The following is a 23,626-nucleotide window of genomic DNA, read 5'->3' on the forward strand; positions in this document are numbered from 1 at the left end:
GACCAGGGATCTGCATTGGGAACAAGGGCTGGCTCTATGCTGAGTGGGTGAGGGGTGGGAGAGGCCTGTAGTATTATGCTATGGAATCATACCGTTTTTAAGTAGCCTTTTTCTTAATTTGGCACTTACCATGTTACTGCAGCCCTTTAACTGTTTTCTGGAGCTTTGAGAAACATGTTTCTGCAGTTCTTGCTGGTTGTTGAAAGTTTCTCTAGGGGAATGGAATCCTGAAGCATCTTACTCTGCCATCTTGATCAGGGCAGGACCTGGACCATATTCTTTTGCTTCTATAGAGTCTTGATTGGTATCTCTTATACAGTTTGCTGGCAGAGTGGTAAACTGAGTTAGAGCAAGCCCATATATTTGCATAGATTTTTCAGAATAGCAGAAACAGGATTACAATTTTATTTCCAGGGTAGTCTCCTGGCTCAGTGATGTTCTGGTTGGTGGGGTAAAGTAACCTCCTTGAGATCTTTAGAGACACTCCAGTGTCTCTTCTGATACTTGGTCTAGTAGCAAGGAAAACAGAAGCTACAGTTGATAAGTAGCAGTTCTTTTAGTCTAGACTGACAGTAGGGACTGAATTCACAACACACTTGAGACAGAGGAGTTATGTTAACAGCTGTAAAAGGTGGTAGGAGGGATTAAGAGACAATTCTACAAAGTGAAAATAACAGAAGGAAGGATGATGGAAACAGGCCCTACCTAACCTCAGTGTTTACAGATTGCATGGTAGGTTAGCAAGTGGGGGACTTGATGAGTTTTTCATATACATCTGAGGAGCTAAATTAGTTAGTATATGGTAACAGCAGAGGCATGTAGAAATGCTTTAGACAGGAGACCATTATATCCGGTTACCATCAGGACTGGCATTTAAGCCAAGTTTTAAACAGGATACTTATTAAATATAAAGATTATATCTGAGTAATTATAAAACTTATCCTGAATTAGTGGTTGGTATGGGATGGGTTTTAGAGTGAAATAGGTGTTAAGAAAAATCATTTTAGATTGTGTCTAGAAACCAACTTGGGGTAACTCCTGCTAGTTTTCCTTTGTCAGTCTTGATTTTCAAGAGGTCCTATTATCATTCAATTTTGTTGCTTCCTTTTAGAGTATATTCCGTGTAGTATTCCATGACAGACGGCTACAATACACTGAACATCAGCAGCTGGAGGGCTGGAGGTGGAACCGACCTGGAGATAGAATTCTTGACATAGGTGAGTTGAGAGAATCTGTTGCCCAGGAAGTGCTTTTAACTGTGGACCAAGAGTTGGTTTTCTTTACTTGGCATTTACCTTGATTCAAAATGATTACAGAGGCTTGGTTAGCTTGAACCTGGCATACTCGTTAAATGATACTGAAATTGAAGTTGTAATTATAAACACTTTATTTCCATAGCATTGCATCATTATCTGGGTGAGATTTTGTTTTGAATAGTGGGTAAAAGGGGCCAGGTTTTCTCCCAACGTGCTGCAGATCCCTTTAATTTACTAATGGTTAAGGACCAGATTAGTATTACATCTTTTATTTATTTATTTAAAAATTTTTAGGGCAATTGTAGGTTTATAGAAAAATCACACAGAAAGTCCAGGGTTCCCATATACCTTCCTTATCCTCCCCAATCCCCCCCACAGTTTTGCCTATTAACAATGTATTAGTGTGGTACATTTCTTAGAATTGATGAACCAATAATCTTTAATAATTATTAACTAAAGTCCATAGTTTACATTAGGGTTCATTCTTTGTGTTGTACCATTCTGTGGGGTTGTTTTTTAAATGCAATTTTATTGAGATATATTCACAAACCATACAATCCATCCAAAATATACCATCAGTGGCTCCCAGTATCATCACATAGTTGTGCAGTCATCACCCTGATCAATTTTAGAACATTTTCATTATTCAATAATAATAATAATAATAATAAGATAAAATAAAAATATAAAGGAAAACCCAAAATATCTCATACCCCTGACTCCCTCCTTTGTTGATCCCTAGTATTAGTGTGGTACATTTGTTACTGTTGATGAAAGAATATTAAGATATTACTGTTAATTATAGTCCACAGTTTGCAATAGGCACATTTTCTTCTAAATACCCCCTTATTATTAACTACTTGTAATAGTGGCATACAGTTCTAGTTCATAAGAGAACTTTTTTATATTTGTACTGTTAATCACAGTCACCAGAAGATTCCCTGTGTTATACCTTCCCATGTTTTCACTTCTAGCTTTCCTTCTGGTGCAATACATGACTTTAAACTATCCCTTTCAACCACATTCACTCACAGTTCAGCACTATTTATTATATTTACAATAATGTGCTCCATCACCTCTGTCCGTTTCCAAATGTTTAAGTTCAACATAAGTTAAACATTCTGCACATGTTAAGCAACCACTCCCCATTCGCTAGCTTTATTATATCCCCTAGTAACCTATATTCTTGATTTTATGTCTATGAATTTATATATTATATAATTAGTTCATGTTAGTGAGATCATACAATATTTGTTCTTTTGTGTCTGACTTATTTCACTCAACATGATATCCTCAGGGTTCATCCATGTTATCGCATGCTTCAGAACTTTGTTCCTTCTTACTGCTGAATAATATTCCATCATATCTATATAACACATTTTGTTTATCCATTCATCTGTTGATAGACACTTGGGTTGTTTCCATCTTTTGGCAGTTGTGAATAATGCCTCTGTAAACATCAGTGTCAGAGTGTCTGTTCACATACCTCCTTTCAGTTCTTCTGGGTATATACTGAGTAATGGGATTGCTGGATGATATGGCAATTCTATACTTAGCTTTCTGAGGAACTGCCAAACTGTCTTCCACAGTGGCTGTGCCATTTTACATTCCCACCAGCAATGGATAAGTGTTCCTATTTTTCTACATCCTTTCTAACACTTGTGGTTTCCTGTTTGTTTAATAGCTGCCATTTTAGTAGGTCTGAAGTGATATCTCATTGTTTTTTATTTGTATTTCCCTGATAGCTAGTGAAGCTTAGCGTCTTTTTTATGTGCTTTTTAGCTGTTTGTATTTCTTCTTTGGAAAAATGTCTATTCATGTCTTTTGCCCATTTTTTAATTGGGCTGTTCATCTTTTTGTTGTTGAGTTGTCGAATTACTTTATATATTCTGGATATCAAACTTTTATCAGATACGTGATTTCCAAATATTTTCTCCCATTGAGTTGGTTGCCTTTTCACCCTTTTGACAAAGTCCTTTGAAGCACAGATGTGTTCAATTTTTTTTTCTATTTTTTTTTAATAATGTATATATTTATTGGTATTTTCTATTTGATGAGTCATTGTCATCATACTTTTCTTAATTCTTTAAACATTTTTAAAGAATGTTTCCTCTAGTTTTTCCCTCTAGTTTTCTATATATTTTTTGCAATTTTATTGAGCTATAATCATGTAACATGCAATCATTCAAAGTTTACAATCAGTGTTTTACAATATCGTCATATAGTTGTGCTTTCATCACCACAAACTTTGAACATTTTCATTACTCCAAAAAATAAAATTAAAATTAAAATAAAAAAGAGCATCCAAAACATCCCACTCCCCTCCTCCTCCCATTGTTCATTTACTTTTTTAAAACTACAGTTTAACTGAGATTACACGCCCTACAGTCATACATAGTGTACAGTCAGTTATTCACTGCATCATCATACAGTTGTGCATTCATCACCAGAGTCAATTTTTGAACCTTTCCCTTACTCCAAAATAAAAATAAAAGCAAAAAAGAAACCCTAACTCTTTCCATCCCCTCCATCCCACCCTATTCTTGGTCTAATTTTTGTCCCCATTTTTCCACTCATCTCTCCATACGCTGGATAAAGGGAGTGGGAGCCACAAGGTTTTCACAGTCACACGGTCACACTGTGCATTCTACATAGTTACACAGTCGTCTTCAAGAATCAGGGTCACTGGGTTGCAGTTTGACAGCTTCAGGTAGAATGGTTCTAGCCATTCTAACACAATAAAGACTAAAAGGTGATATCTGTATAGCGCATAAGAATACCCTCCAGAGTGACCTCTTGACTCCATTTGAAATCTCTTAGCCACTTGAACCTTATTTTGTTTCATCTCTCTTCCCCCTTTTGGTCAAGAAGATCCTCTCATTCCCTCAGTGCTGGGTCCAGGCTCATCTCCAGGATTCATTTCCCGCGTTGCTGGGGGGATTCACACCCCTGGGAGTTACCTCCTGTGTCGGGGGGGGGGGGTGCAGTGAGTTCACCTGCCCAGTGGGCTTAGTGAGAGAAGTGGCCACTTCTGACAACAAAGAGCTTTCTTGGCTCCTAGGCACAATTATAAGAGGGCTTAGCCTCTCCCTTGCAGCAACTAGCCTCACAGGGGAAAGCCCCCTGATTGAGGGCTCAACCCATTAAATTGGCAGTCCTCAGTGTTTGCGGGAAAATCAGCAAAAGCCCTGGTAGGGAAGTCCAATACTTCTGCATTTCTCCCCAGCTACTCTGGGGAGCCTCGCAAATACACTTATCTTCTCTGTCCATATCACTCTGGGATGTGTCAGGATTTCACCCCAGTATGTATAAACACACCAAATGCCACTTACCATTCAAAGCTTCATGTACCTATGGTGTTCAGCCAATATGTACAAGTTAAATTATCTAGTGTGCTGCAGAAAATATAGATCCTGCGCCAGATAAACATCTCCTCCCTTTGTCTCACACATAAGTTGTAGTTTTAAAACCGTCAGTATTGTCCTTTACTCTTGGGCCTGATTTGCCTCAGTCCTAACCAGATCTTCTTCATTCATATATCTGATAAAAATCTGAATTCTTTTTCAGCTCTTTCAACAGTTGCCGTATGGGGTAATACTGACATTCATAGCTGCCAAGTTCTAGCTCCAGGTCTCATGTGTCACACAGATACCCAAAGTTCCAGAGATCGACCAGGTTATACACAAGGAGCTCAGCATCTCAGAAATTAGAGATGACCATTACAACTCAGGATTAGATGTGACTGCTGTAAGACTTACAATCTAGGGACCATTACAACAAGCATTTCCCTGAAAAGCTGAGAAGCACAGATGTATTCAATTTTGAGGAAGTTCCATTTGTTTAGATTTTCTTTCATTGCTTGTGCTTTTGCTGTAAGATTTAGGAAACTACCTCCTATCACTAGATCTTGAAGATGTTTCCCTATATTTTCTTCTGGGAGTTTTATGGTACAGGGTTTTATATTTAGGTCTTCGATCCATTTTGAGTTAATTTTTGTATATGGTGTGAGATAGGAGTCCATGGGGTTTTTAAAATTTATTTTCATTGTGGTAACTTATACACACCACAAAATTTCCCATTTTAACCAGTTTGAAGTGTACAATTCAGTGGTAGTACTATGTCATACCTAAAGTGGAAGACCTGGGATTTTAAATCTCTGTCTCTTAGTTTACAGTTCAGATTTTTTTTTCTACTACTTTGCTACATAGAATAGAATTTGTTTTTTCTAAATCATAGGGCATAAAGGAAGGATCTTCACAAACACACACACACACAATCTCACTTAATGAACATACTTTTAATCTCAGCATCTATGTCCTTATTCGGTTGTCTAAAGTTATCTCCTATTGGTAAATATCATTTTAAACAAATCTAAAAACTACTAGTTTTACCTGAGAGAACTGTGGTTCTTATTCAGTTATCCTGACATCCATTTGATAAATTGATCATAGGATGAATCTAACACAGTGAACACTGTGGAGTGGGATTTACTTAATGCCCTCTTGTTTGAGTAACTGATACCAAAACAGTTGTATAGTTATAGCACAGTTATGGTAATGAGTAATTTCACCTTGGCCTTATGGCCACAATATGAATATTTATAGGAGAGCTAGGGAATGACATTTAGTGTCTGCCATGTGGAATGGAAAGAAAGGTTCTACTTTATAAACTCCATTAATTTTAGCTTCCCTCTTGTGTATAAGATTTGTCACTCTGTTATAGGATTATTTGATGACTTGATAAATCAGCACCAATTTTTGTCAAATTTTGTCCACTTCTATCCTTGATACAATGACTTTCTTCCTTTATTCAGACTCTGCTTCCCAGTACTACAGTAATCCTTTTAATGTGCTTCTAGCAGTAACACTAATCTTAAAACGGAAGATAAAGCAGATTATAAATTACAGCTTTCATGACACTAGAGATAGTGGGTAGACTTAGTTAATTATTAAGCAGAATTTTGGTAAATTAAAAGGAAACTGCCTTATTTTTAAAAAAACTCTTTTTATAGCCAAAAAAAGATACTCAAAAGGGAGGTACTTAAGTCTGGTTTAGCTCTACTCAAACCCTTTTCATAGGCAAAAAAGAGATTTAAGATGTGATACCAAAGAATCCTGGTAACTAGGGGCTAGGAATATAAGATTCAGAGGTTTTTTATTCAAGCCCAGTAGCCCTCAGCATTGTTCAATGATTACCATTTTGTTTCTCAGATATCCCAATGTCAGTGGGTATAATCGATCCTAGGGCTAATCCAACCCAGCTAAATACAGTGGAGTTTCTATGGGATCCTGCAAAGAGGACATCTGTGTTTATTCAGGTAAGGCATTGCAGATGAGGTTCCAGTTATAAATATCACTTCTTTTACTAGCAGTTTGTTTCTTAAAGGATAAAATAGATAGAATTTGAAATCTTTACAGTGTTCCAGCCTGACTTTCAAGTCCAGACTCCTCAACATGTGCCTGAGAGCAGTGAGGAGTTTCTGAATTGCTCTTTATTTACCTCAATTTATTTATTTACTGCAAAATGCTTGCTAATGGCTGCCTAATAGTTTTATCTTTTGGATATACCATAATTTATCCAACAGTTACTTAGCATTTAGATTGTCCTAATTTTTTATTATTATCAATTAAGTTATTTTGAACATCTTTATACTTAAATTTTTATTTGTATATGTGACCGTGTCCATTGGGTAGATTTCTTGAAAATCCTTATTTACAATGACAGCTAATAGTTTATTGAGTGGTTACTATGAGAGAGTCACTATGTTAAGTAAAACTTTGTATACATGATTTTATTTAATACTTTCAACAGTAATCCTGTGAAGTAGAAATAGTCCTTGAGGCTTAGAGAGGTTAAGTAACTTAACCAAGCCAAGTGCTTGATCAGGCAAAGGGTCCAACTATCAAGATTCACCAAGGTGTTAGGCTTTATGCAGTAAACAAGTAAACCCTTTTTTCCCTATGGCCCATGAGCTTTCATATTTATTATTCTCCCAGTGTGGGTGAATCCTTCTTTTTCTAAAGTCTACCTTAAAGGAAACCTCTGCTAACAGAAATAATTTCTCTTTTATGTTAACCCTACATACTCTGAAGCAGTTAACGTCTTTAGTTCCTCACAGTAGCTTTTGTTTGCATTCGATCTGAACATTTACTTTGTTTGCATTTATAAATCTTTTAAGTTTTTCTCATTTCTTCCATCAGGACATAAGTTCTTCAAGATCTAGAAGAGGGTGAAAGATTTTTTTGCATGTGTTCCTAATGCCTGTAAAAGTTTTCGCTCTTAGTAAAGTTGCCCAAAAAATGTTGCTGATTGGTTTGGTTAGCTGGCAGTACTGAAACCTTGCTGTTGTGTTCGTTTCAGGTGCACTGTATTAGCACAGAGTTTACTATGAGGAAACACGGTGGAGAAAAAGGTGTTCCATTCCGGGTCCAAATTGATACCTTCAAGGAGAATGAAAACGGGGAATATACTGAGCACTTACACTCAGCCAGCTGCCAGATCAAAGTCTTCAAGGTATTCCTGGTCATTGTGCTGGCCTGCGGATCCTTTTTCCTCAGCTCTCTATTTTAACATCAGTTACCAAATTACAAAGTCAACTTGTCTTTTTTCAAAAACTATGAAAACTCAGTCTAAGCTGGAGTGATTGAACTGATTGCTGAGATGCCTGGTAAAAAAATTTATATAGGGATAGTATGGGAGAAGGGGAACTTGGAAAAGGGGAACTGAAACATGGACTCGCTTTGAAAGCTCTTAGAACCCATTGAAATTACAAGCACTTTTAAAAAGCTTAAAAAATTATGAGAAGTAGACAATTTTGGTTACATTCATACTTAATTTTTTTTTCTTATTTTGGTCTTTATTTTTGTAATACATGATAAAATATATTCTCCTTGCAAAAGATTCAGTTACAGAGAAGTGTTCAGAGCGTAACACCAAAGTCCCCTTTATCACTTTGATCCCTGACTCCTCATTCCCTCCCCAGATGGTAAACACTGTCATAATTTGGTTTGTATCCTTCTAGTCCCTTTATTATACTTCTATATATACATGTACATGGGTATACTCCTGTCTTCTTTTCTTTGAAACATAAATCTGATTATACTATAATTGTTTAGAGATTTCCTTTTTCAGTTAACTCTGTGCTTTAGAGATCGTTTCATGTTAGTAGCTATAAATCTTTTTCAGTTTTTTCAATGCCATCAAACATTTATATTTCCTATTTTCAGACTTAGATGTAATGATGCAGTTAATTTCCTTGTACATACATCTCTGTTTCATATGTGAATATTTAAGTCCTTAGAAGTAATATTATTGCGTCAAAAGTGAGTACGTGCATTTAAAACAAAGTATTTTTCATTTCAGCCCAAAGGTGCAGACAGAAAGCAAAAAACAGATAGGGAGAAAATGGAAAAACGAACACCTCATGAAAAGGAGAAATATCAACCTTCCTATGAGACAACGATACTCACAGAGGTAAAAGGATTTCTTTTGCTGGTAATTTCAGTCCATTTTAAAGGATGGATAGTAATACTTTTCACTCTTTTAAAAGAAAAAGCCATCACTTCCAAGCCCAGTTGAAACTTACTGGTCCTGTGCATATTCTGTCTTGCTTAGGATAGAGGCCTCTGAAGAATTAAGATTTACTAATCAAGATGTACTATTCAAGAAACAGTGTTTTAGTGGAGGACTAGGGTCACGTGTGTTTTCATTACCTAAGTTGTCCTTTGTTTTTAGTGTTCTCCGTGGCCTGAGATCACATATGTCAATAATTCCCCATCACCTGGCTTCAACAGTTCCCATAGCAGTTTTTCTCTTGGGGAAGGGTAAGTCTGGGAAATAAAATTGACTTCTGTTTGTCCCAATTATGTATTCTTTCATTATCTTCTGATAAATAAGATCTTTCCAAGTCAACAAGTATTTCTATTTGGTCAGTCTTTGATGTATTCATGTATTACATGAAATTTAGAATGTCTTCAAAAGAGACTAGAAGAGTTTTATGTAACCCTTTCTACCTCTACCCTCCATACCCCACCACTATTAGGAAATAGCATTTATGGTCAGTTTTTAGTGATTTCAGGGGCTGATTTTATAGGCTTTTTGCATCTCCCTATTACTGCTTATCTTGTGCTTATTTCACTTCCTGTGGTTAGTGAAGTAAAATATGTTGTATGGAAACAGTTGTATGAACACTAAAATCTGTTTTATTACTTGGTAAGTAATGCTCCTAACACCAAATTATTGTGGTCTTTGATAATTGGGGGAAGAATGTTAAAAACGTTTGCTGAATTGAATTTTAGAATTATCTATGGTATGCATTTAATATTGCCTTATTATTCTTTATCATCAGAGATATTTAAAAGTTGGTATTGATACCTACTCCAGTTAAAAAAAAGTAGCTGTCTTACAACCCTAGCATTTAACATGCATGCCACGCAGGCCATATTGAAACTTGAGATAGTTAGGCAACAAAGTTGTAAGTATATTGTTTGGTTGTAATGTTTGTTTTTGGATTTACTTAGGCTCTGTGCTCAGTCTACTTCCAAAAGAATTTAAGGTAGCTTAAATATTCAAAATGTAACTGTTCTAGTTTGCTAATGCTGCCAGAATGCAAAACACCAAGAATGGATTGGCTTTTATAAAGGGGGTTTATTTGGTTACACAGTTACAATCTTAAGGCCATAAAGTGTCCAAGGTAACACATCAGCAATCGGGTACCTTTACTGCAGAATGGCCAATGGTGTCTGGAAAACCTCTGTTAGCCAGGAAGGCACGTGGCTGGTGTCTGCTCCAAAGTTCTAGTTTCAAAATGGCTTTCTCCCAGGACGTTCCTCTCTAGGCTGCAGTTCCTCAAAAATGTCACTCTTAGTTGCACTTGGGGTATTTGTCCTCTCTCAGCTTCTCCAGAGCAAGAGTGTGCTTCCAACGGCCGTCTTCAAACTGTCTCTCATCTACAGCTCCTGTGCTTTCTTCAAAGTGTCCCTCTTGGCTGTAGCTGCTGTTCAGAACATCACTAACAGCTGCACTGAGTTCCCTCTGCCCATCAGCTCATTTATATGGCTCCACTGATCAAGGCCCACCCTAAATGGGTGGGGCCACGCCTCCTTGGAAATATCCAATCAGTCATCACCGATAGCTGGGTGGGGAGCATCTCCAAAGAAACACTCAAAGAAATCTAATCAAAACTGATAACGTCTGCCCACACAAGATTACATCAAAGATAATGGCGTTTGGGGGACACAATACATTCAAACTGGCACAGTAACCATTGAAATAAAAATAAGTAGAAGAAAATAGGTCTATAAAAATAGACAGAATTTATATAACTGGGGCTCTGAGATAAAGTTAATAACTAAATTTGAGTACTGAGTTTGGCTTTTGAATTTGGGGCAAAAAAAAAAGAAACAAAAAAATCTTTTTAAAAGACAAATTTCACAATAAAATCTTAAGTAGTTAAATTCTCTAGGAATAAATTGAACCAAAGATAAAACGACTTGAATACTGAAAACTACAAAACATTGCTGAAAGAAATTGAAGACCTATATAAATGGAAAGACATCCTGTGTTCAAGGATTGGAAGACTTAGTATTGTTAAAATGTCACTACTGCCCAAAGTGATGTACATATCCAATTGCAATCCTGATCACAATTACAGCAGCTTTTTGGAGAAGTGGAAAAGCCAATATTCTCATTCATGTGGAATCCTACAATAGCCAAAATCGCCTTGAAAAAAAAAACAGAGCTGGAGGGCTTATATTTCCCAATTTCAAAACTTATTCCAAACCTACAAGAATCAAAACAGTGTGGTACTGGCATAAAGCAGACAAATAGACCAGTGGACTAGAATTGGAAGTTCAGAAATAAACCCTCACTTCTATGGCCAATTGATTTTTGAGAAGGGTGCCAAGTTTACTTGTTGGAGAAAGACTAGTCTCTTCAACAATTGGTGCTGGGAAAACTGGATATCCACATACAAAAAAAGTGAAATTGGACCTTTCCCTCACACCATATACAAAAATTAATTCAAAATGGATCAACAACCTAAATATAAGACCTAAAACCATAAAACTCTTAGAAGAAAACATAAGGACCTTCTATTAGACAATAGATCCTTAGACTTTACACCAAAAGGAAAAATAGATATATTGGACTAAAAATAAAAAAATTTTTGAGCATCAAGGACATTGTCAAGAAGTTATACATAGATGGTGGAGTAGGAAGCTCTAGGAATCAGTCCCTCTACCAGAACAATTACTAAACTGGCAGGAACTGCCTGAATCAACTATTTTGAAACTCTGGAGTCTAATAGAACACTATGCAGCATCCAAGAAAGAGCCAGAGGAATAGGCTGGTAAATTGCCATAAAAACCAGTAAATTTCACTTTTCATGCAGGGGCTACCATCCCCTATACCCCAGCCTCATGGCAGGCTGCTGTGGGGTCCTCAACCCTAGCTCCTGGTGCAGCTTGCTGGTGCCAGGGTAGAATATAAAGACTTAGTTCTCCAAGATCTGGAGGTGTGCAGTCCAGTCACTGCTCACTGGTTTTGATCAGCTACTTCGATTTGCTGGTGGCCTGGTGCTGAGGGAGGCCGTTGTTCCAGCCTGCCTTGGGAAAAGTGGCAGAATGGTTGTAAAGACAGTACCCGTCCTCAAAACTCTGAAAAATCATTCAAGGTCTGCATTAACTAGGCAAGTGCCAAATCAAGAAAGCACAGTGTCAAAAAGGCATGGGAGAAGCTCATGGTACCTGTGCTGGCCTAGCTCCACCCCTTCCCTAGTGCTCTGTGGATTCCCCCTGTGCTCCCAATGTGGGTCCATAGCTTTGTTCTGGTTGGGAAAGACTAATCTAGGAAACTCCTCTCAGGCTCGTCCAACCCCCAGGCAAAAGCAGTTCAGGATAGCTAATGCATTGTAAGAAACAATTAAGTCAAACAGCCTGACAAAGGCTTACTTGTTTTAAGTCCTACAGTAGCTCACCCAGGAGAGGGACAATGCCTACTTCATAGGGAATAGAGGGCATTCAAATTCCTCTCAACAGAGGAACTCCTAAGACACTAGAAAGCACAAGCCCAGGCTCAGAAGAGACAGGGAGGAACTTGCATTTTGCATTTGCCTTTGGCTGACATTCTTGATAGGAGGGCTGAATTCTGACGGAGAGCCCTGGCCAACACAAAACTAATATGCGAAGATGGTGAAAGTTGTTTTTTGCATTGGTTTATTTGATTTTGTTAGCTCTTAGTACTCGAGGAAAGCTCTTTTATAAAACCAGCTGGATACAAACTCAAAAAACAGACAGCTCAGAGACTTAATCCCAGAGTTTACACTTGAAATATTAAAATGTACAGTGTGCAACAAAAGATTACAAGACAAAGAAACAAGAAATGGTGGTCCATCCAAAGGGAGAGGACAAAAATCCAGAAAACATCAATGAAGAAGAGCAGACTGTGGATATACTAGACAAAGATTTTAAAAAAATGATCCTCAGTATGCTCAAGGAGATGAAGGAAAATACAAAGAAAGAACTGAAGGATATCAGGAAAACAATGAATGAACAATATTAGATTCTCAATAAAGAGAAAGAAATTTTTAAAAGGAACCAAACAGAAATACTGGAATTGAGGACCGCTATAAGTGAAATAAAAAATTCCCTAAAGGGTTTCAGTAGCAGATTGGAGCTGTCAGAAGAAAGATCCAGTGAACTTGAAGACAAGACAGTTGGAATGAGTCAGGCTGAAGAGCAGAAAGAAAAATAGCCTAAGACACCTGGAGAACAACATCAGGTGTACCAATGTACACATTATGGGAGTCCCAGAAGAAGAAAGAAAGGGGTAGAAGGAATATTCAAAGAAATAGTGACAGAAATCTCCCCGAACTTAGGAAAAGACATGAATATGTACACTCAGGAAGCCCAACAAAAACAAAACAGGATAAATTTGAAGATAAATACACCAGGCACCTGTAGTCAAACTGTCAAATTCCAAGTACGAGGAGAGAGTTCTGAAAGTTGCAATAGGAAATAAGAAGGGACTCAAAATGGTGTAATACAAAAAGTCAAATGAATGTGAAAGTAGGCATTGATGGAAGAATTGAGGAACAAAAAAGATGTAAGACTTACAAAGACCATGTAGCAAAATGGCAAAAGAAAGTACTACATTATCAGTAGTTACTTTAAATGTAAATGGATTAAACTGTCCAGTCAAAAGGCAAAGAGGTTGGCAGAATGGATAACAGCATGACGCAACTATATGCTGCTAACAAGAAATTCATCTTAAATTCAAAAACACAGGTAAGCTGAAAGTGAAAGGATGGAAAAAATAGTCTATGCAAATAGTAACCAAAAGAAAGCTGGGGTAACTATATTAATATCAGATAAAATAGACTTTAAGTCAAAAACAGTTACAACAGACAAAGAAGGTCACTATATACTGCTGAATGGGTCAAGTCTACAATTATAAATATATATCCACCTAATGGCAGAGCCCCAAAATATATGAAGCAAATATTGACAGATCTGAAGGAGAAATAGACAGTTCTATAGGAGTATTAGGACACTTCAATTCACTACTTTCAGTAATGGATAGACGTATATACAGAAGATCAGTAAGGAAATAGAAGACTTGAATGATACTCTAAACCAACTAGATCTGATAGATTTTATCTATCTATCTATATGTATATATGTATATAGATAGATAGATATAAACGCTTCACCCATTAGCAGCATAATACACATTCTTTAGTGTACGTGGATCATTCTCCAGGATAGACCATGTGTTGGGTAACAAAACAAATCTCAAATTTAAATATCTATATCTGTACAATGTATTTTCTCCAACAACAAGGGAATGAAGCTAGAAATCAATAACAGAAAAATGGAGAATTCACAAATATGTGGAAATTAAACAACACACTCTTAAAAAACTGATAGGTCTAGGAGAAAGCACAAGGGATATAAGAAATATCTTTAGGCAAATGAAAATGAAAACACAAAATACCAAAATTTAGGGGATGTGGCAAAAGTAATACTAAAATGGAAATTTATAGCACTAGATGCTTGTGTTAAAAAAGAAGAAAGATCTCAAATCAGAGATTGATTTCAATTTTTTTCTTTATTACAGAAGTTGTGGACTTAACAGAACAATCATGAATAAAATACAGAATTTCCATATATCGCTATTATGAACACCTTGCATTGGTATGGAACATTTGTTACAATTGATAGCCCCTTTTTATAATTATGCTATTAACTGTAGTTCATGGTTTAAATTAGAGTTCACTGTTTGTATAGTATAGTTCCATGGATTTTTAAAAAAATTTTTATTCTGTTACCACATATACAATCATACATTTCCTCTTTTAATTACATTCAGATATATATTTCTGTGCTGTTAATTACATTCACAGTGTTGTGCTGCCATCACCACCATCCATTACCAAGGCATTTCCATCATTCCAAATAGGAACCCTGTACATTTTAAGCCTTAACTTCCCATTCCCCAGCCCTACTCCCGACTCCAGTAACCTGGATTCTAGATTCTGACTCTATGAGTTTGCTTATTCTAATACTTTCACGTTAGTGAGATCATACAATATTCTTTTTTAATCGTATTTTTTTATTGTTGAATATGACATATATACATAGAAGTGATAACTTTCCAAGTACAATTTAACAAGTAGTTAGCAAATTTCAGAAATTATTATAGGTTACAGTTCTGCAGTTTGCGTTATTTCCTTATTGTGAAACATAATATATATACAAAAAGGTCATATCTTTCAAAGTATAATTTAACAAGTAGATATATAGGAAATTTCCAAAGTTGTTATGAGTTTTAATGCCATAGTTTCAGTTATTTCCTTATTGTGAAATATAACATATATACGAAAAGGTATAGCTTTCAAATTACTGTTTAACAAGTAGCAGTTTTTGTTCTTTTGCATGTCTTATTTCACTCAATAAAATAAAAGGGATTATACGACGATACCATGAACTGCTGTATGCCAACAGATTAGATAACCTAGATGAAATGGACAATCCTAGAAATACACAAATTATGTACACCAACTGAAGAAGAAATAGAAGATCTTAGCAGACCAATTACAAGTAAAAAGATTGAATCAGCAATCAAAAGCCTCCCAGCAAAGAAAAACCCAGGACCAGATGGCTTCACAGTTGATTTACCAAACATTCCAAGATGAATTAATATCAGTCTTCCTGGAAAACTGAAGAGGAGGGAATACTTCACAACTCAGTCTATGAGGCCAAAATCACCCTCATACCAAAGCCAAATAAAGGTACCACAAGGAAAGATTATAGACTGGTATCCCATATGAATATAGATGCAGAGATTCTCAACAAAATGCTAGCAAACTGAATCCATCAGTATGTTAAAAGAATTATACACCATGATCAAGTGGGATTTATCCAAGATAAACAAGGGTGGTTCAACGTAAGAAAATCAGTTAATGTAAGACACCACATTAATAGAGTGAAGGGAAGAAAACCGTGTGATCTTTTCAATTGACCCAGAAAAGGCATTGACAAAATCCAGCATCGCTCCTTGATAAAAACACATAGAAAACTATGAATAGATGGAAACTTTCTTAACATGATAAAGAGCATATATGAAAAACCCACAGCTAACATCCTCTAAGGTCAGGAACAAGACAAGGATGCCCACTGTCAACACTGTTATTCTACATTGTACAAGAAGTTCTAGGCAGAGTAATTAGGCAAGAAAAAGAAAAAAAAGACATCCAAATTGGAAAGGAAGAAGTAAGATTCCATAGTTGGAGCTGACATTCTCCTATATACTGAAAATCCAAAAAATTGACAACAAAGCTCCCAGAGTGATAAATGAATTTACCAACATGGTGTGGTACAACATCAAAGCACAAAAATTAGTAATGTTATCTACACACTACTAATGAACAATCTGAAGGGCAAATTAAGGAAAACATTTCATTTACAGTAGAAACTAAGAGAATCTGTCTAGGAATAAATTTAACCAAGGATGTAATAGACTTATACATGGAAAACTACAAAACATTGCTAAAAGAAATCAAAGAAGACCTAAATAAATAGAAGGACATACCATGCTCATAGATTAGAGGACCAAATATTGCCAAGATGTCAGTGCTACCCAGAATGATTTACATATTCAATGCAATTCCAACTAAAGTCCAATAGCCTACTTTGTAAAAATGGAAAAGCCTATTATCAAATTTATTTGGAAGGATAATGGGCCCCAAATAACCAAAACCATCTTTAAAAAGAAGAATGAAGTTGGAGGACTCACACTTTCCTATTTTAAAACTTATTACAAAACTACAGTGGTCAAAACAGCATCTGGTAAGCATTTAATACCCAGAATTTATAAAGAAGTCCTGCAAGCCAACAACAAAAAGACAAAGAACCTCATCAAAAATTGGGCAAAATACTTGAATAGACATTTCTCTAAAAAACATATACATATAGTCAAAAAGAACATACATGAAAAGGTGCTCAACATCACTAACCATTAAGGAAATGCAAATGAAAACCAGAAGATACCACTTCATACCCACTATAATGGCTACTGTTTAAACACACACACACACACACACACACGCAAATGAGTGTTGGAGAGGATCTGGAAAAACAGGAACACTCTTTCATTGTTGGTGGGTGTGCCAGTTTGAGTGTATTGTGTCCCCCAAATGCCATTATCTTTGTAGTCTTGTCTGGGGCAGAAGTTTTTGGTGCTGGTTAGATTTGCTTGGAATGTGCCCCACTCAGCCGTGGGTAATGATCATTTTGATGAGATGTTCCCATGGAGGCATGGCCCCACCCATTCGGGGTGGGCCTTGATCGGTGGAGCTACATAAATGAGCTGACTCGGGGAGGAAACGAGTGCAGCTGTGAGTGACGTTTTGAAGACGAACAAGCTTGCTAGAGAGGAACGTCCTGGGAGAAAGCCATTTTGAAACCAGAACTTTGGAGCAGACGCCAGCCACGTGCCTTCCCAGCTAACAGAGGTTTTCCGGATGCCATTTGCCATCCTCCAGTGAAGGTACCTGATTACTGATGTGTTACCTTGGACACTTTATGGCCTTCAGACTGTAACTGTATAGCCAAATAAACCCCCTTTTTATAAAAGCCAGTCCATCTCTGCTGTTTTGCATTCTGCAGCATTAGCAGACTAAAACAGTGGGAATGAAAACGGGTGCAGCCACTGTGGAAAACAGTGTGGCAGTTTTTTCGGAAAGTTAATCACAAAATTGCTGTATGATTTGGCAATTCCACTCTTGCGTATATACCCCAGGGAATTGAAAGCAGGTACTCAAACAGATACTGATAAACCAATGCTTATAGCAGCATTGTATATGTTAGCCAAAAGGTAAAAAGAACCCAAGTGTCCATCAACAGATAATAAAGTGTGGTATTTGCACGCAATGGAATATTATTCAGCCATAAAAAGCAGTGAAGTTCTGATACATGCTACAGCATGGATGAACTTCAAAGACATCATGCTGAGTGAAATAAGCTAGACATAAAAGGACAAATATTGTATAATTTCAACTTATATGAAATACCTGGAATAAGCATATAGATAGTGACTGAAAGTTGATTACAGGTTACTAGTGTCCGGTAGCAGTGGGAAAATGGGGAGTTATTACTTAATTAAAGGGCAGAGAGTTTCTGTTTGGAATACTGAAAAAGTTTTGTTAATGGATGGTGGTGATTGTAGCACAATATTGTGAATGTCTTTAATATTACTGAATTGTACACATGAAAGTGGTTCAAATGGGAAAGTTTAGGTTGTATATATATTACCACAATAAATTTTTTTTTCAAAAATTGCTTAAAGAAAAATTTCTTACCATCCACATGGCTGATGCCGTTTACTCATAGGCAATTTTAAATATTATATCAGGATTTACTGGGTTGTATTTTTCAAATTTTTCTTTTTCTTTTTCATGTACTCTATTATAAGGCTCAAATTTCTCTCCCATAGAAGAAGTGAGCATTAGGGAAGAGGGATAATCCATCGAGCAAAAGGAAGTATAAGAAAGAACCATTGGCATGGAGATGGCCCTTAGATCACAAATTACCAATTTTGAGGCTGCTTTAAAAATAATAAGTAGGGAGAACCTAAGATGGCGGCTAGGTGAGACAGGGCAAAAAATCACCTCCATGAAAAATAATAGATAAAAACCAGAAAGTGACCCAGAACACCAGTTTCAGCAATGCACCATCTGTACAAGGTCTGCTAAAACCACAGGGACTGTGCACTTGGTGAAACCGGGAGTCTGCATTCTGAAACGAGTGAGTAAGCTGGCTGAAAGTCCTACGGCCACTCTGTGATATGGGGAAACCGGGGGTTGGCGTTTGGAGACGGACTAGTTCTTCAAAAAAAAAAAAAAAAAGCCCAGGAATGGCTGCAGTTACGACGGTGAGAACCGTGCAATGAAGTACAGCAGGAACAGGCTGTGCCAACCTCTTGGTGTCTGGCGCGGAGAATAGCCCGCTGCTGATTGCCTCAGGGCCAAGGAGTCAGAGGGGAGAGCCAAAAGGAGAAAGAAACCGCACTGCTTGCAGCCAGCTCCTCGGTGAGCTCACTCCTGCCTGGGGCTGTAGCCACTGCCCAGAGCCGTGCCAGGAAACCCAGTGTGATAGGGAGTGTATCCCATGGCATGCCACAATATCAGCCGTGGACAGTGGCCTTGGGTGCATACACAGCTAGTTGTCCCGAATCTGGGAAGGCGGAGCTGTGCGAAAAGGTGGGAGGTTGAGACTCCCCATTCAGCCATCTTTACATCAGCCTGGGAGCACCCCTGCATGCCCGGCAGCCCGGGGCTTCCCTTGAGGGACGGCGCACACTTGTGACGTAGCACAGCCTTCCCTCAGCAGAGGTCCTGGAAGATCACAGGTGAGAAGGGGGGCCCGCTTGGAAAACCCAGGGACGCTATGTCAATGCTGAGGACTTGTGGGTCAGTGGCAGAGAAAATCTGGGGCAAAACTGAAATGAAGGCTTAGACTCTTACAACAGCCTTGAATCTCCAGGATCACCTGGGAGGTTTGATTATTAAAGCTGCCCTGCCTCCCTAACCACCCAGACACACGCCCCACATTCAGGGCGGACAGCACCAACAACACACCCAAACAGACTTCACCAATTGAACCCCACAAGAATCATTTCCCCACATACCACAAAGACAAAGTTGAGGAGAACTGACTTAAGGGGAATAGGTGACTCGCAGACGCTGTCTGCTGGTTAGTTAGAGAAAGTGTACACCACCAAGTTGTAGATCTGATTGGTATTTTTTTACAACTTGAAAGAACCCTGTCAAGCAAAGCAAATGCCAAGAGGTGAAAAACAACAGAAAATCTTAAAGCATATGATAAAACCAGATGATATGGAGAACCCAATCCCAAACACCAAATCAAAAGATCAGAAGACACACAGTACTTGGCCCAATTAATCAAAGGACTACAATCAAAGAACGAGAGCATGGCACAGGATTTAAAGAACATGAAGAAGAACATGGCACAGGATATAAAGGAAATAAAGAAGACCCTAGAAGAGCATAAAGAAGACATTGCAAGAGTAAGTAAAAAAATAGAAGATCTTATGGAAATAAAAGAAACTGTTGGCCAAATTAAAAAGACTCTGGATACTCATAATACAAGATTAGAGGAAGTTGAACAACGACTCAGTGTCCTAGAGGACCACAGAACAGAAAATGAAAGAACAAAAGAAAGAATGGAGAAAAAAACTGAAAAAATCGAAATGGATCTCAGGGATACGATACATAAAATAAAACGTCCAAATTTTAGACTCATTGGTGTCCCAGAAGGGGAAGAGAAGGGTAAAGGTCTAGGAAGAGTATTCAAAGAAATTGTTGTGGAAAACTTCCCAAACCTTCTACACAATATAAATACACAAAGCATAACTGCCCAGCGAACTCCAAATAGAATAAATCCAAATAAACCCACTCCGAGACATATTCTGATCAGAATGTCAAATACTGAAGAGAAGGAGCAAGTTCTGAAAGCAGCAAGAGAAAAGCAATTCACCACCTACAAAGGAAACAACATAAGGCTAAGTAGTGACTACTCAGCGGCCACCATGGAGGAGAGAAGGCAGTGGCATGACATATTTAAAATTCTGAGAGAGAAAAATTTCCAACCAAGAATACTTTATCCAGCAAAACTCTCCTTCAAATTTGAAGGAGAGCTTAAATTTTTCACAAACAAATGCGGAGAGATTTTGCCAATAAAAGACCTGCCCTACTCCAGATATTAAAGGGAGCCTTACTGACAGAGAAACAAAGAAAGGATAGAGAGATATAAGAGAATTTTAACAGACATATATAGAACCTTACATCCCAAATCACCAGGACACACATTTTTCTCTAGTGATCACGGATCTTTCTCCAGAATAGACCATATGATGTGACATAAAACAAGCCTCAATAAATTAAAAAAAAAAAAATTAAATATATTCAAAGCATATTCTCTGACCACAATGGAATACAAAGAGAAGTCAATAATTTTTGAACTGTAACTCCACTATTTACTTCCTACATGATACAAAATACACAAACTCTAATGACAAATCAGTGGTTTTGGACCCAATGTAAATATGTAATTTTTGACAAGAACTATATAAAGGTGGGGGAATGGAGGACTATATGAACATAGTTTACATGTCCTATTGAAGTTAAGTTGGTATCAAAGAAAAACAAGATTGTTATAGATTTAAGAGGTTAATTTTAAGCCTCACGGTAGACACAAAGAAAGTATCAGAGAATATGACCATAGAGATGAAAAGTGAAGTATGGGTTACGAGAAGTTGGGGAAGGGGCAATGGGGAGTTAAGAAATGAGTGTAGGGTTGCTGTTTGAGGTGAAGGGAAATTTCTAGTAATGGAGGGTGGGAAGGTGATAGCATTACAACATTCTAAATGTGATTAATCCCAGTAATGGAATGCTAGGGAGGGGGTGGAATTGGAAGATGTAGGCTATATATATGTTTCCACAATTGAAAAAAAAAAAGACAGTCTAAATAGATGACAATTGAATGCCAAGGATGATCCTGGATGGGATCTGAGGATGGAGGACAGGAGGCTCAAAGGGACACAGTTGAGACATAAGAAAAAAAAAAGAAATATAGAATGTAAGCTTTGTATCAGTGTTGAATTTCTTGAACTTCTTAGCTGCGCTTAATAGGATTGCATAAAAGAATGTTCTTATTCATGGGAATTGTATATGTGAATTATATTGTTTGTTCAAGGATGTGTGCAGCTTGCTCTCATATGTTCAGAAGACAGAGCAATAGACGATGGATGATAGGGAGGGAAAGAGAAATGGTGTGACAGCATGTTAAAGTTGGTCGATCGGGGTAGCGGGGGAGGGCGGTCAGGTTATGCTGGAGTTCTGTGTATGGGGTTTGTATTTTTTTTTTTACTGTTCCTGTAACTTTTAATTTATTTCAAAATAAAATTTAAAAAATAATAAGTATTTTCCAATATAAAGTATATGATCACGTTGTGTTGCATTAATTTTCTTCCAATCTTTTTCCTGTGAGTATATGTGCATATGCTTGTATATTTAATGTAGTTGTATTGATATACTTTTATATCTCATGTTTTTAGTTTACATTCTAAATTTCCCATGTTATTAAATATTTTTATACTATAATTTATTTAATCAGTCCCAACTTAATGAAATTGTGATTTTTTTTCCAGATTCCCCAATAATAAATATTGTTGTAAATGATGCACTTTATTCTCCTACCCCTTAAAGTCTTAAGGTTTAATTAACAAAGAAGTATTGGGGCAATTACAGAGGAAGATTGTTTATAAGAGAACACAGATTCTTTTAAATCTCTAGCTTCAGACTTACTGTGAATGAGATAATGAACTTTCCAAGTTACAGTAAGTGTCATAGACTCATCCTTTCATTTTAAATTTTTCTTTAGGAATGGTTCACCAAACCACCAACCAGAACCACCCCCTCCAGTCACAGATGTAAGTCTAAAGTTGAGTGTCTAATAATACTTTGATGACTATGCAGTTCAGTAGAAATGCCCAACTTTTGGGGAGTAATATTCATTGATTAAGCTAGCGTTTATTGAATTTTTTACTATAAACCGGATACTGTATTAGAGACGGAGGTATGAAATGAGTAATTCAGGACTATGCATTCGAGGAGCATACAGTCTAGTGGGGAAGATAGGGATGAACTCATTGGCTTCTAGCATGTTTATAGAAGAAGATTGATGTGATGTAGACACCTCCCAAGCAAACTAGGCCTGTGTGTGGGTATGTGAAGGTGTATTTGGCTATGTGCTACTTAATGAGGTAACAGATGAATTTAGGTAGTTCCCCCAACCCCAGCCCCCACCCCCCAAAAATTCTTTCTCTCTTCCAGAACCTCTTGCCAACAACGACACCTCAGGAAGCTCAGCAGTGGTTGCATCGAAACCGGTTTTCTACATTCACAAGGCTTTTCACAAACTTCTCAGGTTAAATTTGCTTATCCCCGCCACCCCCCCCCCCCCAACATGGTATATTCCTTTACATTCTAGGGCTGTCTGGTATCCATGTGAAATTTTTTTTTTTTGGGGGGGGGAGATCTTAGTGCATTTTTAAATTAAATAAATTATAGAACCTGTCAGAATGTCTCATCAGTTGCAGCTATGCTGTGAAATACTTGAAAAACAAAGACCTCTTGGTTTAAACTCACTTTAATTTTAAAATACAGCATTTTTAAAAATGTATATTCCATACAGTATTTTATCTAGGGGCCTTTGAAGGTGGTCTGAAATCTTCTGTTTAATGTCACTGTATTATATTTTACTTACACAATCTGATTTTATTTAGTACCTTCTTCATACCAGGTATGGTAGGAATATACACATAGATAAGACATGATTCCTGATTAAAGAGCTCATTCATCGTCTAGCATCAAAAAAAAAGTAACCAAGTCAAACCTAAATAAAGCTTCCCAAATGCTAAACAAGTAGTTGTGATGCAGTAGATAAGTGTTTTAACGAAGTTGTATGCAAGCAAGGTGAGGTGTTTGGGCAAGGGTCTGCTGTTAGGGAGACTGGGGGACACATCCCCCAGTGGGTCCAGAGTAATGAGGCGGAGTCTCTGTTGCTCATATAGTGGAAAGATATTTCAGGCAGAAGGTACAACTTGCTCATTGGTTCAAAAATCAGTATGATGAAAGAATAGGGTTAAGAGGAAAAGTTAATTAGGTGGAAATTGAGGCTGTAGGGGAGGCAGGGGCCAGGTCATGGAGGGCTTTGTATGCCATGCAAAAGATGATGGACTGTAACATGCTAGTAATAAGGTGTTCTTTTAACAGAGCCTACTTTAATGGT

General features: G+C 37.3%; 1 protein-coding gene across 2 annotated transcripts in view; it reads left to right on the forward strand.

The window, feature by feature from the left end:
* The window catches only part of TFCP2 (transcription factor CP2), a 96,814-nt gene that overhangs the window by 59,143 nt on the left and 14,045 nt on the right, over positions 1-23,626 (forward strand). For both annotated transcript variants that reach the window (XM_037846079.1, XM_037846078.1), the window contains exons 4-10: positions 1,112-1,217; positions 6,467-6,573; positions 7,617-7,769; positions 8,619-8,729; positions 8,991-9,079; positions 22,217-22,265; positions 22,669-22,762. In XM_037846079.1, the coding sequence (XP_037702007.1) occupies positions 1,112-1,217; positions 6,467-6,573; positions 7,617-7,769; positions 8,619-8,729; positions 8,991-9,079; positions 22,217-22,265; positions 22,669-22,762 (709 nt within the window). The remainder of the gene's footprint in view (positions 1-1,111; positions 1,218-6,466; positions 6,574-7,616; positions 7,770-8,618; positions 8,730-8,990; positions 9,080-22,216; positions 22,266-22,668; positions 22,763-23,626) is intronic.

Source organism: Choloepus didactylus, chromosome 8 (assembly GCF_015220235.1).
Source record: "Choloepus didactylus isolate mChoDid1 chromosome 8, mChoDid1.pri, whole genome shotgun sequence".
In the NCBI taxonomy this organism is placed as follows: domain Eukaryota; kingdom Metazoa; phylum Chordata; class Mammalia; order Pilosa; family Megalonychidae; genus Choloepus; species Choloepus didactylus.